This window comes from Anabas testudineus, chromosome 2 (assembly GCF_900324465.2).
Source record: "Anabas testudineus chromosome 2, fAnaTes1.2, whole genome shotgun sequence".
NCBI lineage: Eukaryota > Metazoa > Chordata > Actinopteri > Anabantiformes > Anabantidae > Anabas > Anabas testudineus.
The window spans coordinates 30,416,015-30,433,009 of NC_046611.1; the positions used below are offsets into that span (position 1 = coordinate 30,416,015).

At 38.2% G+C, this 16,995-nt stretch overlaps 1 protein-coding gene across 1 annotated transcript in view; it reads left to right on the plus strand.

The window, feature by feature from the left end:
* Positions 1-16,995, plus strand: part of si:dkey-225n22.4 (collagen alpha-1(XXI) chain) — a 52,365-nt gene that overhangs the window by 12,535 nt on the left and 22,835 nt on the right. The window contains exons 13-19 of the mRNA XM_026361108.1: positions 284-337; positions 439-492; positions 913-966; positions 1,056-1,109; positions 1,440-1,493; positions 1,805-1,858; positions 12,504-12,557. Of these exons, the coding sequence (XP_026216893.1) occupies positions 284-337; positions 439-492; positions 913-966; positions 1,056-1,109; positions 1,440-1,493; positions 1,805-1,858; positions 12,504-12,557 (378 nt within the window). The remainder of the gene's footprint in view (positions 1-283; positions 338-438; positions 493-912; positions 967-1,055; positions 1,110-1,439; positions 1,494-1,804; positions 1,859-12,503; positions 12,558-16,995) is intronic.

The following is a 16,995-nucleotide window of genomic DNA, read 5'->3' on the forward strand; positions in this document are numbered from 1 at the left end:
TGAGGAACACTAAGCAGTGTTTGTTCATCCAGAGAGAACCTCCAAAGTCCTAGTAGTAAAGTAATAAATCAAATTATATGAATCAGCTCACTAGATATGTTTCTCTGAGGCTGTAATTTGGTTGCCTGTATTTGCCCTTCATAGAGCCATGGCTCTACAGTATGTGACTAAAAAATATTTATTTATTTGGCCCAGTGATTGTCAAAAAACTGTTAAGTAGTACACAAATGTGTGATTCAGAGTAAGTTTCTCTGTGTTGTAATGGACTACTATAATTCTGCAGGGTTCACAAGGTGAGAAAGGGAGGGAAGGACCACCAGGGCCTGATGGTAAGCCTGTAAGTCCTGATCAGTTTCGTCCTTTCTCTTTTTTCATTATCTCATATAATCTGTCTTCAGAGCACAAGCTGTTTGCACATAACGCTGTCTCTGCTCGTAGGGTAAAGATGGGAAGCCTGGGGAGCCGGGCCCTCCTGGACTGCCAGGAATGAAGGTTAATAAAGAATCCATGTCATTTCCAAACTTGCAGGGTCTGTTAAAGCACACATTGAGCTTCTAAAATCATGTAGTAATCTACAAGAACCTTAGTAGTAGTTAGCACACTTTATAATGACATGATACTCTGAGTGTCTCTGATAGTCTGATTGAATTGAATCTGAATTGCCTTTTCCTGATTTTTACGGCACATAATCATATCATCATGTCATCTATCACTTTGAGTGTAGACAATATTTAACTTTATATATTTAGAACTTCCAACAAGATCAGCACAATGTCCAAGCCTATAGGTCGAGGTTTAGCTCCTCATTTTCTGGTAAGATTTGTTTTTCACCAGCTCTCTTACGTCACCAGAAGACATAATGAACATTAAAAGTAATAACACAAGTATTTGTGTTTTTTGATGTCTGGGCAGGGTGATGATGGCCCTGCAGGACCAAAAGGGGAGAGTGGTCCAAAAGGCGACAAGGTAAGACCTTAAAGAAACTGCTGTATAAATGACTTTTCTTGTCTACTGCCTGTATTACAGTTATTTATTATCCTGTTGATGTTGCTCAGGGAGACAGAGGCGAGCCAGGATTACAAGGAGAACCAGGACCCCCTGGACCGAAGGTGAGCATACTTTTCTTCATTTCAACAGGACATTTAGATGTTTTGTAGTACAGTATTAAATTAGCTCTTGTGTACATTTGAAATGGAAGCCTGCAGCTTTGTTAATCCACCATAAACTGTAACCACCTCCTGGATATTAATACCACTATTGGTACTATCACTGATCAAATGTTTTTTAATAACAAATTTACAGTGTCAACTGTTCAAATGTATCAGTGGTAAACAACAACAGTTTTATTATTATTTTTGTAGTGACTCTAACTCGTTGTCTTATTAATAGGCTAATTTACCAGCAATCAAATTTCATTTTATTTTTATGTTTTAACACAGGGTCTTCCTGGTGAGAGAGGTGAACCTGGACCACCGGGGGAAGTGGGATCAGTGGTAAGATTGAGTTCTGTTCAACAGTCACATGTATACAACACGCTTTAAACCTGCTTAACTGATACCTGTGAGTTTATGAAAATAATACATCATATCAAACTGAACAATCTAATCACATGAAACCATGAATGAGTAGAAGAAGACCAAGTGTGATGGTTTAGCTTTCTGGAGAGGCTCAGAGTGTGTAGGCTATTAGAGACTTCTTTATATCACATGAGTCTCTGCAGTTTGAGCAATGCAGTGGTTGAAGAGAGACAAATTGATTCTGTAATAGTACTAGAATCCCTCAAAGTGTGTTTGTTGTCAACCAGGGGGGACCAGGACTGCCAGGACCCAGCGGACTGGCAGGATTTCCAGGACCAAAGGTCAGTGTGGACTGTACATGCTTGCAGACTCATACACTACTGTACATGCCCCATAGTTGCATCATTACCAAAATTCTGAACCTGGCTGCAGAGATTTGCTCCCATTCAGTTACAACAGCATATGTTATGATGTATTTGAAAAAGCCTGACTAGCAGTTGGTGTTTTAGTTCATCCCAAAAGGTTGAAAGCGAGGACCTTGGCATGCCAGTCAAGTTTATCCATAAATACTAAACTGGCACTGTACACAGTAAACAGGATATGGTATTTTCCAAAGTGTTGCCACAAAGCACATGTTGTCTAGAGTTGTGCTCAGACAGAAAATAAAGTATTTTTTCAGTCCTGGCAAAAATGGAATTTTGACTACTGGACTAGCAGCTAGGACTGCATTGACTGTGTATGTATGTGCGTGTAGTGGGGGTCAGTATGTGTTGAGGGGTTGAGCCTCATTTCCCTAATGCTGGGCATGAACTGCACCTAATGTCCTTCCATAATCACCATGATTAATCATCTCATTAAATAGGTTGATTCTTTATGTGATGGTGTAACTGTTGCACTTGTTCAGTATAATATATTGTTCTGGAGACAGTTGGCTAATGAGGTGGGAGCGGTTGTTTTGGGCATGCATGTTTTTTTAAGTAAAAGTGATCTTTAGATGGGCATGAACATCCCCTGGATGAATCAACACAACAAAGCAGGGAATTTACAGTTTTAAGATACAAATCTCACATTGTATTACCTCCAAGTTCTGTTGTCGGAATCAAGTTAAAGTTTACGCTTTTAAGAAACCTTTGAAATATGAATCAGTATTGGTAGTAATAAAATTCTAAATGATATAAAGTGTTTATAAAGTCAACTTAACTAAACTCAATCTAAAATAACTGTCTTAGTACCTTTCATGCAGAAATTGGCATGGACAGCTCAGAAACCTGACTCAGCTTTTTTCCTCCAGTCTGTTTTTGTAGATTTGTAAACGGAAAACAGAATAAGTGTACATTTTTTTCTCTACCTGAAACAAAATTAATTCAAAGGTCCCAAAGCAAGTGAATCTTCATCTGTTGCCGCCTGCATCAGCTGTAGCCACAACCTGTAGATACAAACACTACCCTCAGCGATCAGTTTGGTGAACTCAGAGAGGAGACGGTGATAAAGGTGTCCTTCCACTATGTACTTTATGTTGACTGTGCCTGTGTTTTCTGTGCTACTGTGCTGCTACAAAAATAATTGCCCCCAGGAGACAACAAAGTTATTGATTGATTGATTGTTTTTCCCACCTCCCAGGCAACCATTGGTTTACATTCTCCGTTTTTTGGTAGAGTGCCAATCAGTGGGCACTATGTGTACCCTTCTCTTTACTGTGTCAGGGCTAAATTAGAAAAATGATTATGAAATGGTACGGTGGTCAATGTCAAAACCATAACAAGTAATCAGAGATCAGTTTTGCTTAAGTCGGTGCCAATCAGTGACATTTTAATGATAGTTTCACAAAAAAGGCTCAGAATGCAAATAAAAGGAGCCTTAAAACAGTTAAATCTCTGTGTAGAGTGGCGTAACCTTGATATACTTATCTGTATGCATGCTGAGGAGCTGTAGCACACTATAAAGTGAAAGTAAGTAATGTCCGGTGTGAAAGCAAAACAAGCAATTGCTCAGACAATATCTCTTCCCATGTTAGACACAAAAGATTATCGGACACCCTTACACTCACAATGTTAAGTCCCACACTATTTCTGAAAACAGTCAGTTAAGGAAATTAACACCACTGATTGTAAGCCACATAAACACACAGTATATGGGATGTCCTCCTGTGGTAACTTGAAAAGAACAAGTGGCTAAATAAAAGAGCACATGCACACATTTGCAAGCATGTGAGAAGTGTGTGATGCTATTTTAAGTGTTCTCTGAACTTCCCTGAGTGTACCAGTTTGACTCACAGCCACCCTGCTTAGTAATTTAGGACTCTTTCTGTTATCATAATAAACTACTTTCCCCAAGAATCTGGAAGTGCTTTGCACCAACTAGTGGGTGGGGGTGCACAGAGAGCTGAAGCAGCACACAGTTGGTGTCCATTTGTGGTAAATGTGCCTAGAAAAGCCAGCAAGCAGCCAACCAGGTGGGTTCTTTATGAATGACACTGACATCAACCAATTGCTAACCAACTGTGACCTGATGAGGTTTTCCCATCCAGCCAATCCTTCTAAGAATGTATTCATTATTTTGCATTTGATTTCCTGGTGTGGTGCACACACTTACTCTTCTTCTGGTGGACAGTTACATAAGGCTACAGTCAGCAGTAAGTTAGTCTAGTTTAGCATGAAGACTGGAAAAAATCCAGTCCAAAGATAACAAAATTAACCCATTGAGAGGGGTACCAATCTTCTCATTTAACTCTCTGCCAGAAAGTAAATAAGCATATTTACTTTCTTTAAATATATTTTAGGAAAACTGGCACCAAGTTTATTTTTTCAGTCAACATAACGCATTACTTGCGCACAGAGTACCGTATGACTGCCGAATGTCTGCTCAGTATCTGTATGAACTTTGTGCTTTCTCTTTCTCTTAGCACTACTAAAGCTCAAACTGTGTTTGCTTAAAGCTAGGAAATATTCTCTGAGTTATGTAATGTTATTATTGGAAGCACATAAATACCTTTTGGAAAGTAGGAGTACATACACAGTAGAGACAGGGTGATTAGATAGTCATTAAATCACTTAAATCACATTAAATCGCTTCTTTCATAAGTGGTCTTGTGGGACCAATCAGTGCCAATAGTAAGCTAGTATGTTTCCTCAAGTACTGCAATTAAGAACAAAGGATATATACAGAGCTGTACAAAAATATTTGTCCTCTTCCTGATTTTTTTGTATGTTTTTGCATATTTGTCATGCTAATTGTAATATTACACAAAGATAACCCAAAGCAAATTCAAACTGATGGTTTAATTTATTAAGGAGAAAATGCTGTGCAAAGCTCTATGTGAAAAAGTAATTGCCCTCTAAACCTAATAACTTGTTCAGCCACCCTTAGAAGCAACAACTGCAATCAAGCATTGGCGATAACTGGCAATAAGTCTTTCACATCGCTGCGGAGAAATTCTGGCCTCTTCTTTGCACAATTGTTTTAATTCAGCCACATTAGAGGGTTTTCAAGCAAGAATGACCCGTTCAAGGTCATTTGACTAGGCCATTCAAAAACCTTGATTTTTTGAACCAACTCTGCCTGAGCTTGAGGTCATGAACTGATCTGAGGATTTTCTGGTAGAGCGCAGAATTTGCAGTTACATCAATTATGACAAGTTTTCCAGGTTCTAAAGCTTATTTTAAGTTTTACAGCAGGTGTAACAGAACACACAGCTTCAAAACTGTTCTAGACTTTTGTCTAACAAGTCCACAGAATATAAGCAGAAAAGTCTTGGGAATAATCAGGATATTTGTTTGGCAAATGTGAGATGAGCCTTTGTGTTCTTTTTGACGAGCAGTGTTTTTTTTCTTAAATCTCTCTCATGGATGTCATTTTTGCCCGGTCGCTTTCTTATTCTTGAATCATGAATACTGATAGCAACTGAAGTCTGCAATTGTTTAGATGTTCTGCGTTCTTTTATGACCTACTGGATGAGTGGCCATTGTGCTCTTGAGTAATTTTGGCAGGCTTGCCCCTCCTGCGAACGTTCACCAATGTTCCAAGTTTTCTCCATTTGTGGGTAATGGCTCTCACCTTGGTTTACTGGAGTCCCAGAGACCATTTCCAGATTGATACATGTCATTTACTGTGATTCTCATCTGTTCTTGCAGCCGTGTGCAGCTGGGATAGGCGTTATTCTTGGAAAACATTGCATTGCTCACTTCAGGTTGCTGCCCGAGCGAGGGTAAAATGTACTGAATGGTAGGGTAAAGGCAACTGACACAGCAGTAAAACAGGCAATGTACCAGTGGTGAGAAGTGAGAGTTCAGCTGCCATGCAAAGTTTGGGGGATAAGCTTGGACATCCGGAGGGACCTTGGATAGAGATATATGCACATTATGTTGATTTGCATCTAGTTATGCTACAATTGATTATACATTGGTACATGGGCATCCAAATACAGCAAACACTATGTGTAAACACTTAACAACAACAGTGTCAGGGTTGTCGAAATAAACAGCACATACCTATGGTGCAAGCAGGCATACATGGTAAATGTACAGTTATGTGATCTGTGTGGGCACAACTTTTGGATTGCAGAAGGATGTATGGACAGACCAACAATGAGAAAGAATTTCAACAACGTCAGGGAACATTGGACGACCTAATGATTAACAGGAAATAGTTTGTAGTAAAGACAAACAACGTAAGCTGTAAGGAATTATTGCTTGTTGAGTGTAATGTTGGGGTTAAAAGGACAGAGTTCTGCCAAGATTGTTTTCCGACTGAAGACTGTTAAAGTGGCTCTAGCGGCAGCTACATACAGTATTACTGATGCTTTGAAAATGCCTAACATAGATACATACTGTATTCTTACACTGATAAGAGGCAAGTGACTCATCACACTAAGCTCCATCAGAGAAAGCATGTTGGTTGTGTTAGACTTCCTCAGCACTGTTTGTGAATGAGCTTTTGTTTATTTTTTCTGTTGTCTGGTGGTGACTTTACAAGGATTTCTTTGACTGATCTATTGACAGTGCTAACACCTTTTATAAACAGTCCTGCGTTGTACCTTCAGATACTCTTCTGTTAATTGCCCAATAGAATGATTTCAGCTTATAATGGTTGAATATCACTAAATTCTGTAATAGCCGTTGCCTGCCAAGATTTTAGAGATACTATAGGCCTCTCAGTTGCCTGAATCCAGAAGACATTTGTAGTTGGATTCTATTGTTGGATTCTAGTTGGATTCTATTCACCATGAAGTGTATGAGTCCACGTGTGAGTCAGGACGTCTGCCTCAGCGACACTGAGGCCACAAAGGTCATATTGTTTCTAGAAATTTTGGTTATTTTAATGACTTGAGGAGGAGTTTACAGTTTATAGTCTATAGTAAACAGTATATGGTATTTTTTGAAAGCATTTTTACACAATGTAGGCAGGTACTTTACAAGATTTTTTGGTGTCTAGTCAAAGGATTTTAGGGGTAAGGAGTGCACGGGTCCTGTGTAAAGTAAGCCTTATACCAGTTCTCATACAAGTGAAGTGAACTTTCAGTGATAGTAAAGTAGTGACAAAAGAAAAACAAAGAACAGATGTGATGTGCGTGGAACTAATTTAGCTCTCAGTGTGGTCACCGCCTGAGGAAACAGCTCCCAACAACTATAGATAATTTCTGTCCACTCATCCATGACAGCTCCATTTAATGTTAATGAGGCCTAAACTTAGATATACTGTATAAGGCTTTGGGCTGTCAGTATGCTCTTTAATCACACAAACACACACACACACACACACACACACTGCTGTCCTTTAGTAACATACGTCAACTTTGACAGTGTTTTGTTGTTTTTTTATGTTTAGCATGTTTAAAATTACCAGCTTTGTGTAAGTAGTAGGTCTCTTATCATCAGGAAGTGAGTTTTCTACACCCTACATTATGGACTTTTCAATGCTGCTGTGTGAAGTTTTCATACCACACACACACATAAAGATGCTGCATGTCACAGTGCCGTTTCTTCCTTGTAATTACTCATAATATAACTGTTACCTTTAACAATACATTTGGCAGGGAAAGTTCTCTTATCTGTTAATTCTCTTATCTGCTAATTTAAAAGACCACATAAAACAAACATTAGCTGAAGTGTGTCATCAAGTACAAAGGAATAGTCTGAAGCTTTAAATTATGTCAAATAAGCAAACACATGAAAGAAAAGTCCCATACATGGACCATAAAAAACTCACTGTGGTCAGGGTTAGGGTTAAAAACATGAACTACACTTGTAATTTACAGCTTCTCCAGTACTCATGCTCTTAGACCTCCAAATATTCAGTTGTTTACCACAAGAACAGATGTACAGATGCCTTCTAAATGATTGTTTCCAAAAGGTTTGAAGAAAGATTCGCCCTTATAGCCTATCAGAGATTTTCCACCATTTCTGCATGACAGTTATTTTAGGTTGAGTTGAGATGAGTTTGAGTTGTTAATTTCAAATAGAAACAATGTCCAAGCCTTCTTCAAAGAATAAACTTTACCTTCTGCTACTAGTGATGTTATACAACGTGAGATTTGTATCTTAAAACTGTAAAAATCCTATTTATAATATATTTATAATTCCAGAGTGCACATGCCTACATCTTAGTTTAAAATGAAATAATTTGAGGTTAGAAATAATCAGCCAAGCCTACAATTGCTGACAGTCCCCCTTTCTAAAAAATCTATTTTTGTTATGTAGGGAGAACAAGCTCTCCTTTACTGACAGGCTTTCTAAATGTTCTGTAGAGCAGGAAGGGGACATGATGTATGTTGAGTGTAGAAAAATATATAGTCTGTATAGTCTCCTTTCAATTTCAGTTTTAGCCAGACACACTTACAGTAATTGGTGGAACTGGTCCTGCTCTTTGAGCAATAACATTATATAAATAAACAATACCAAAAGAGCACTTAAGCACTTAGCACTTGTGGAATTTGAGGTAGTGGTGGATGTCCTAGCAGAATCAGTGTTATAGTAGCTGCCTGGTATACCTAATAATAATAATGACATCCTTCCATAGTAACTCTAATTTGATCAGTTGTTACAAGTCAGTTGGTAGCGAAACAGTCCAAAAATGAGACATTGGTATTGTTTGAGATGATGCACAGTGTATGCTGGTGGATCCTGACTTAAGATATCCTAACTAAAGATAACCTCACAACACTAAAGGTGGCTGTGGTTTATGGAGTCAAGACCTCACAGCATGACAGTCTGACTCACATACAGCTGATTAGCAAAACTTGGTGGTGTTAACACAATAAATGCTTTCTGTTATTATTTGGGCATGTTTAGAGACTCGCAGCACTTTGTTAAGGTCGGGAAAGACTAGAGTCTGGCTTGATAAAAAACAACTTAGCAGTGACTTCAGACACAACATGTTCATAACCCTTTAAACAAAACCTAAACCTCACCCAAACTGAGACTCTAGAATCAGACATGGGTCTTTGGTGTTAACCAGCACAACTCTTTGCCTTAAATGTAGGGCTTCATTCATACAAAAAAAATATGGGAGCATAATTCATCCAGTGATTCATTTTCCTATAAAACATAAATGCAATTTAGTTACGCAAGGACTGGATTTTTAGAAGAAAGGGTGGAATGACATCTGATGTGAGGTTTGCAAGGCTTCCCAGTCCAGATGGGATGCGTAATCCCTCTTGCATGTTCTGGGTCTTTTCTGGTGTCTCCTCCCATCTGGATGTGACCAGAAAACCTCTTCAGGGAGGCCAGGAGGAATCCTTATCAGATGCCCAAACCACCTCAACCAGATCAACCACCCTTCTACTTCACAGCCACTCTACAAAGCAAACTCAATGCCACCACTTTTTTGTTCTTTTGGTCACTTTTCAAATATACACTGTGCGGCTTCTGGGAATCAGGCTTGTCACTGCTGAGAGTTGTGAGAGTTGAACGTAAATCAAGAGTTTCAGCTTCTGGCTTTTCTTCTTGTTCGACACAAGAGAGAGGCACATTTCCCAAATACCTGCTTATGCTGCACCAATCAGCCTGCCAGCCCCGTGTTCTGTCATACCTCACTCACATCCTGAATTCTTTCACTTGAAACAGCAACTCACTTGAGCCAGATTGAGCCATCTGCTGTTTGGTTTGCTTCTCTGTTCTAAATGGATCTGGTCAGACATTGACTCTCTTGTGTATTCTTGTATTTCTCTGCTACAGTAGCTGTCTTTATCTTTTATTGACTTCTCTTTCAGCTCTTCTACTTGAATTCATCCAAGTGTAGTTCAGTCTAAAGACCTCAAGTAGTTGCAGTATGTGGAGCAGTAGCAGATTAGCCTTCCTACATGAAAGGACCGTGTCAGAACACTGGTCTAGTTTCTGTTGTTCTAGACATGCACAGATTTATGTCATCTGTGCATTTATTGGGCCGTGGTAGGCGTCTTGGCTGTGTAATTATGAGGTCTGCTTCTCTTAATGGTTTCGCATGGCGAGGCACTTCAAAAGAAAACAGACTCAGTGGAGAGCTAATTCAGTTGTTTCCTCACTGCCAACATGTTAAGCTCTGCACTTCAAATATATCTTGGTGGGGCTTGGTAAGTTCTGCGTCTGCAGAAAGATTAAACAGAAGGAAAATGCTTTACACCTCCTAGTGTTCAAGTGCTATGCTGAACCGGAAGTGCATTTAGAGCTTAGTCCAGTATAGGAGGTATTATATTACTTCACAGTATTTAGTTTTACATACATGTCAGTGTTGGAACATAATCATGTATTTATCCATTGTGAGTATACTAGTAGTCTTTTGAAACTACAATTAATAAGAAGCTACAAACTTATCAGTCAAACAGAAATACTGCAATTGACCTATTGTTAGCCAGAATGGTGAGCTTTGCTCAAAAACCCATAGAAATGATACCAGGCTGAATAGTGACTTTAACAGCACCTCAAAAATATTTGAGGGAAACATTGTACACAGCCGCTTTGAGTAAACTAATGTAGATCCCTCTTATGATCCACCGATGTGGCCTTTAGAGGTGGGGTGGTAAAGGGCTGACACTGCAAAGGGGAGTTGACTGCCACGACAGCAGAGACAGATAAAATAATAAAAAAGAGTTTAAATGGGTTTGGTTTAAATATTCTTCACCTGTAATTATCCTAGGATGACAGGAACAGCTGCATACAGAATACATACAGTAAAGTCACTGCTTAATAGTTGAGCCTTTGTGTGAAGCAAAATCTTCTCTTAAAGTTCATCAAAGATTTGAGGTCATATCTGAATACCTTTTTTTACAACCCTGTATGAAACGCCTGGGGCTGCTGAGGGGATGGCTGCTGCAGTCTACATTATTCCGCATCTTCACTCTAGTTTGTCATTGAATCGTAAGTTATGGACCTGTAATTACTGCACTTTTCTTTTAACAATTTTAAATCTCTTCAAAGCTCAGTTCATCAAACAGATAAATTAGTTGATTCATTCATTCATTCACCCAACTGCTTAAGGCATGGCTGTTATTTTCTGCAGCTGATGCCGACTCCTCATATAAAGCCCTTCATTCTTAATATTTTAATTATATAATAATTATTCATCACAAACTGATATTTAACTGATATTTATTAATTTATAATGTATGGTCACCTGAGTGACAAAAAACAGTAAAGCATCAAGTTAGATGAATCTTTAATGTGGAAATACATTTTTTTTTATTTTATAAAATTTAAGCAGGCCTGTGTCAGAGCTCCACACTGAAGCTGTTGGCAAATAAATGTCCTGCAGTACCAGAATATGTTTTACAGGTTGTTTGTTGCCAGTTTCTGTGTATTACACAGTGGAACATGGTGTTTAACATACTTTTTGCTTTGTAATACGTTCAACAAACTTAGTTTAACAGTATAGAGAGGTCTTGTGGATGCTTAAACTTTTATTTGCATGTTGTGGTGTGGCTTAAAATGACTTTATTTGTTGCTGTTCATGTTTAGTTTAACAAGCTGCTGGCTCACTGCAGGATCTCAGACCACAAAACTGGCCACACCACAAGCTGTGTCCCTGTGTCAGTACTGTACCACTACCAGGGATTGACGCACAACATTCCAAATCCAAACTTTCCCTTTAAATTTAAATTGCACAAATTCAACAAACTTTCACAGGACTGAAACGAAAAATAACTTTTTTTTTTACAATGCAAAGCTTCATTCTGAACCACTGTTCTTTTCCTGCAGATATGAATTAGAGGTCAGAGATTTAATGGTATTGAGGAGAAAACAATTTTAGGTTTATGTTTGAACATTCAAAGTTTGGAAGTGGAACAGCTCATCCTAGTTCATTCTTCACCTTGGTATCAACATATGAAAGCCAGGGATTGAATCACTGATCCTAAGCCAGGAGCTCCCAACTCTTTGTTAACTATCCCTGCTCTACGTACTGCTGATTCCCTGGATCGGGTGTTCAGTCAATCAGTAGCTGGAAGACACTAGTTCACCCTCATCTAACATGGTGTCTTCATGCTTTTGCTTGACTGAACAGATCCAGTAGTTGGAAAACAGGCAGGACAGGAATCCCTGAGGACGAAGGTAGGCAACCCTTGTCATGAGCTGTAGGCCACCTAAAAAAAAAATTGATGGTTGTCACCTGTGTTTAGAATTAGAATTTATCCAGAAAGGATGAACATGAAAACCCGAACCATATATCAGATAAATCCATTTAATTGTGGTTCTTCACTTAAAACCACAAATATTAGTCTCATGGGGGTGTTTGAAGAAAAATCAGGACATGGTGGAATTAAAAAGGATTTTTAGTGGGCCATTAAGATGAAGACAAATCTTCTTGTTCATGTCGATCTGTCTCACAGCTGTTGAGATGTTTCAGTCTGGATGAGTGGTTGACTGATCGACATCTAGAAGTTGCAACCAGGGATTCAGAAACCAGCTCCCACACAAATCACTCGTTTGTCCATATGCTGTTTTGCACATGCTACCCTGTAGAACAGATTATTAATTGCAGTAGTAAAGTAAGGCACTGACATATATTTTTTCTCCTCAGGGAGAGAAGGGTGACCCTGGGCTCGCTGGGGATGCTGGAGCTCAAGGTGTCCCGGTGAGTTGACACTGATTGCACTTGCCATTTGTTATACGGAGGGTGGCATGAAGTGAAACTGGGTCCAAATATTTATCATTTATCATTTATCATATAAAAATGAACTACATACAAGTTAATAGAGCATAATTGACTCAGTGCTAAATGTTTTACAGTAGGCGCAATTCCTGTTAACTCAGCAATCTGTGGATATAAAGTAACTAGTTATTAAGTGGTCCCATAAAGATTCGAAGGAAAGCGTAATCAGGACATAAACACAAGAGCTTGGATTCATTGCAGCTTTTAAGCACTGCTGTGCGCTAGTAAATTCACTTCCCACACACACACGTGCACGCACACACAGAAACACAGACACTCACTCATGCAAATGCATACAGAGCAGGTTCAAAGCTGTCCTAAGTCAGTTTAATTTAACAGTTGAAATAAATCAATTGGAGAAACAATATTGAAGAAGTCCAGGTTTTCTTTTTGCGCAAGCTATTACAGTTTTATGTTGACTGTCAGAAACCACATTTATTATGACTGTTTATGGCCACTGCAAATGTCATCAAATTAAAGGGGCACTCGGCCAATTTAAATGTCTAAATAAAAATGTTGACTGGAGTAATCCTTGACCTGTCATATCTTGTGTGGCTCTGGTTGAACTTTGTCAAATCTGTAAAAATTATCTTAATGAGGTCACCAAGGTTTTATCAGCACTTCAAAAAGTAGAGAAAAGAAACTTAATCAATGTTTTGAATAAGGTGATTTGACTTAATTTCTTAAGATTAAATGACAGTAACTCAGAATTGTTACTTGGCAACTTATTCAGATTAGTGTGAGGTACTCACTTGAAAATGTTGTTTACAAATGAATGATGGAGATACAGATATGTGCTATTTCTTCTAACCTTTTGTATAAGGTGAAAGTTTAGATCGCATAGCTGTTGTTGTGCTATGTTTATGTATCCTATATGTTTGCACTTAAATCCTGAATCTAAAAGAGTCCAAATGGTAAACTCATCACTGTCACCACAACCACACAGTCACACTTTACGTGGCCAGCATGTAAAAGGAAGCACACTCTCTCACAGTGTAGAGATGTACACATACGTTGCACATTTGCAGAACCACACACATCTTGTTGTGTAGGGCATGTCTGCCTTTGTCAGTCCACAGTGGGACACAGCATCGCGTGCAGAGCAGCTTCCCACTGCATCCTAAAACTAAACCCTCCCTTCTTAATCAAACTGATGTTTACTGGTTCACCGAGTAACAAATAATGCGAATTCAGGTTTTATTATGGTAAAAAGTTTTACTATACTACATTGTTCCAGTTCTAATTGCCTTGTAACTGAGACTGCATAAAACTGTCTCCGTGTTCATTTCAGTGTTTGATTATCACTGAGTAAGACACAAACAGGAAAACAATGCTTAAATGTATAGCATTTAATTAGGCTTGCAAGCTTCCCTCTCACTGAAAGTATCTGCAGAACAGCTTTTTTATTCACTTAAATAGTATACACTCTAACTATACTGTATGTAAACGTGAACGGCAAAATATGATGAAGCTTCAGTTAAGACGAGTTGCTTGGAAACACTGATGGTTACTATGACCTATGTCCACTGCTTATTAGTAGATCGAACACACCCTAGGCCTATGTGGTCTTGAATGAATGAAGATGAATTATTAATCATCACGTTTCCTAAAATACTAGACAAAGAGTAGTTTAAATTTACATGTAAGTTACAGTATTTGTACTGAACCAACATCATCATTACATCTTAGTACTTTTTAAAAATGTTTGCTTAGTAGACAAATGCTGTCATTTTATAATTTAGAGGTGCTGTTGAAGTCTCCTGTGCCAGCACCCTGGCAGCAGTGCAGAGATATTTTTGAGTAAGGCTCATCCAATTAATCAATCAGAGAAGATCAGTGGCTTGATTAAGTCCCGACAGTTGCATATTGTAGTTTTAAATATAAAAAATTTAAATAAATAAAAATAACATGATAAGAAAAAACAGTTACAGAACAGTTGGTGACATATAGTAAGCCCAGATGCTATTCGATTCAATTTAAGACTAACAACCATCCCACAGCTTTTTACATGATGCACAAAGTAGCTTTTGTTACAAAATGTTGCTGTCAGAAATGCACGTTTGTCCACTTAATGACAGTATAACATTGACTGCTATTTCTGTAGTTGATAAATGATCTAACTCATGTCCTCATAGGTTTAGGTCAATGGAAGAAATCATAAAGGGAAGTGACAGGAACAGAAAATATTTTGTCGAGGAAACGCACAAAGATGAAGTGAACCTAATGCTTCCAATGGTATGTCAATATCCAGAATCATATATCCTCATCCATCCACATCCTTGCAGGTACACTGGTGACAGATGGATGAGTAAGATAAATGTTATGATGCAGGGCCCGCTTCACTCTAATGTGTTTGTGAACTTTCTCACGGTAAAATAGTTGTTATCCCCATGATCAGTGCTGTTTTACCAGAAAAAAAATGATGCATCTCATATTTCATTCATTCCACATTTCCTTCCTACACAATCTGACAAGCCATTTTAATTAAGTGAAAATCTATGTGGTGGATCTGACATTGAAATAGGACATTCAGTAAATCTCTTACAGATAGAAAGATTAAGAGAGGGAGACAGAGAGCACACAGGATGTCTTTTTGATGCTAAAAAGCCTTGATGTTGTTACCAAAGCAAAGCCACCATGTCAGACACCTGCTGATATCCAGATCCATCAGACTTATTTAAAGCCAGAGGATTACTCTTAGTTTACTTTATCTCACCTACACACACAGCAAACTTATCTGTAGTGGAATCATCGGTGCAGATTTACAAAGCCTCAATCCGAAGCACTTTGATCCTCCGGTATGATCCATTTGTGTTTGCGTGACTGGTGGAGCGTCAATGCTGCCTTTCCAGAGCCTTTAACCACTCAAAAATCATAAGCTTACCTTTGACAGATAATGCAAATCACTGCCTAATGTAAACCCTATTCATATTTACATTATACAGTACATTTTAATCAGTACCATCTGCTAGGTTTCAAATTTAAAGTTCTAAAACAATTAAAAACCTTTTTGTAACTATAGAAATTCTGTCCATCTGAATTTTTTTTTTTTATGTTTGCATATTAAATGACAAGAGCAGAGAAAAATCTAAAATTGAATCTTTCTTTCAATAAGTTAATGCTCAATGAATTATGTAGTGAAACATGAAATTTTGGTTACACAGCCTTAACCTAATCCAGTTCCATTAATAAACACAAACTATTGATGTTAATTAAGTGATAGTATTTTCTGAGCTAAGGCTAGCTAGTTAATAACTCCCCTCTTTATGCTCTGACTGACTAACTTACTTACCTTAGTTGTACGGTAAAAAACTTTAACAATATTACTAAACCTAATGAAATAATGGACCATATTACTGTGTTTCTATGGAAACTAAGATTACATAACCTCACCACTGGCTGCATGTTCAACTTTCCTTGGACTTTGGTTGTAATCAACTCCTCAGAAAAATTAGTGGCTCTTTAGCTGCTAAATGTTTAACTATTCCCATTAACTATGTCTGTTTTTGTCTGCTGTTCAAAGACTGTTTTACAGTTTGAAATTGTCTGAATTGTTAATATCACATTAATGATGGGAACAGCTGTAACCAATCAGAGAATCTAATGAGGAGTGAAAGTGCTTTAAAAGAGAAATCGCCTTCGTGAGGGATTACAGTGGTGCATTTTTTTCTCTATATGGTTTAAATGAAGCCCTGCAGTGCTAGTGGTCTCGCTGTAACAAATATCTGACAGTGAGTTGCTGTATCAGAGCTGCTCTGTTCCCTTTGCTCGATCCCATTGTCTGCACTCTCTCCGAGCTCATTTCCCGATGAGAACACAGAGTAATAAAGCTGAGGACGACTCCCACTTCCTAGGAAACTGACTGAGGGAGCACTACACTCAGTATGTGTGGTGAAACCATTTTAGAGTCAAATTTTCTGCTTTTACTCCACTGCATTTATTTGGTAACTATAGCAGCTGGAAGTTACAGTTACTGTACTACACTTTGACAGCAGGATACTTTTCACTCTAATGGGAGCAGAAATAGATAATTTCAACCCACTACTTTTGCTTTTACTTAATTCATTAATGCACATTCTATTAAGAATCTTATGGTTTGCATATTGACACTGTGTTATCCACACACACAGCTACGTCCTCTCATGGCTCTGTTGATAATAGAATAATGACTTAAGCAGCAGGTGATTCAGTTAACAACATCATTGGCCTCACTGTTTTCCTTTTTTCATTGCCAGGGTATGGCTTACAAATTGTGTTGCCCTTGTTTTTCTTGCTGTGTAAGTTTATTTAAATAAATAGGGCAGGTGAAAAACCTGTAATATTAAATAACTTAGTGTTGTAGTGTTGCTGTTTTGCAAAT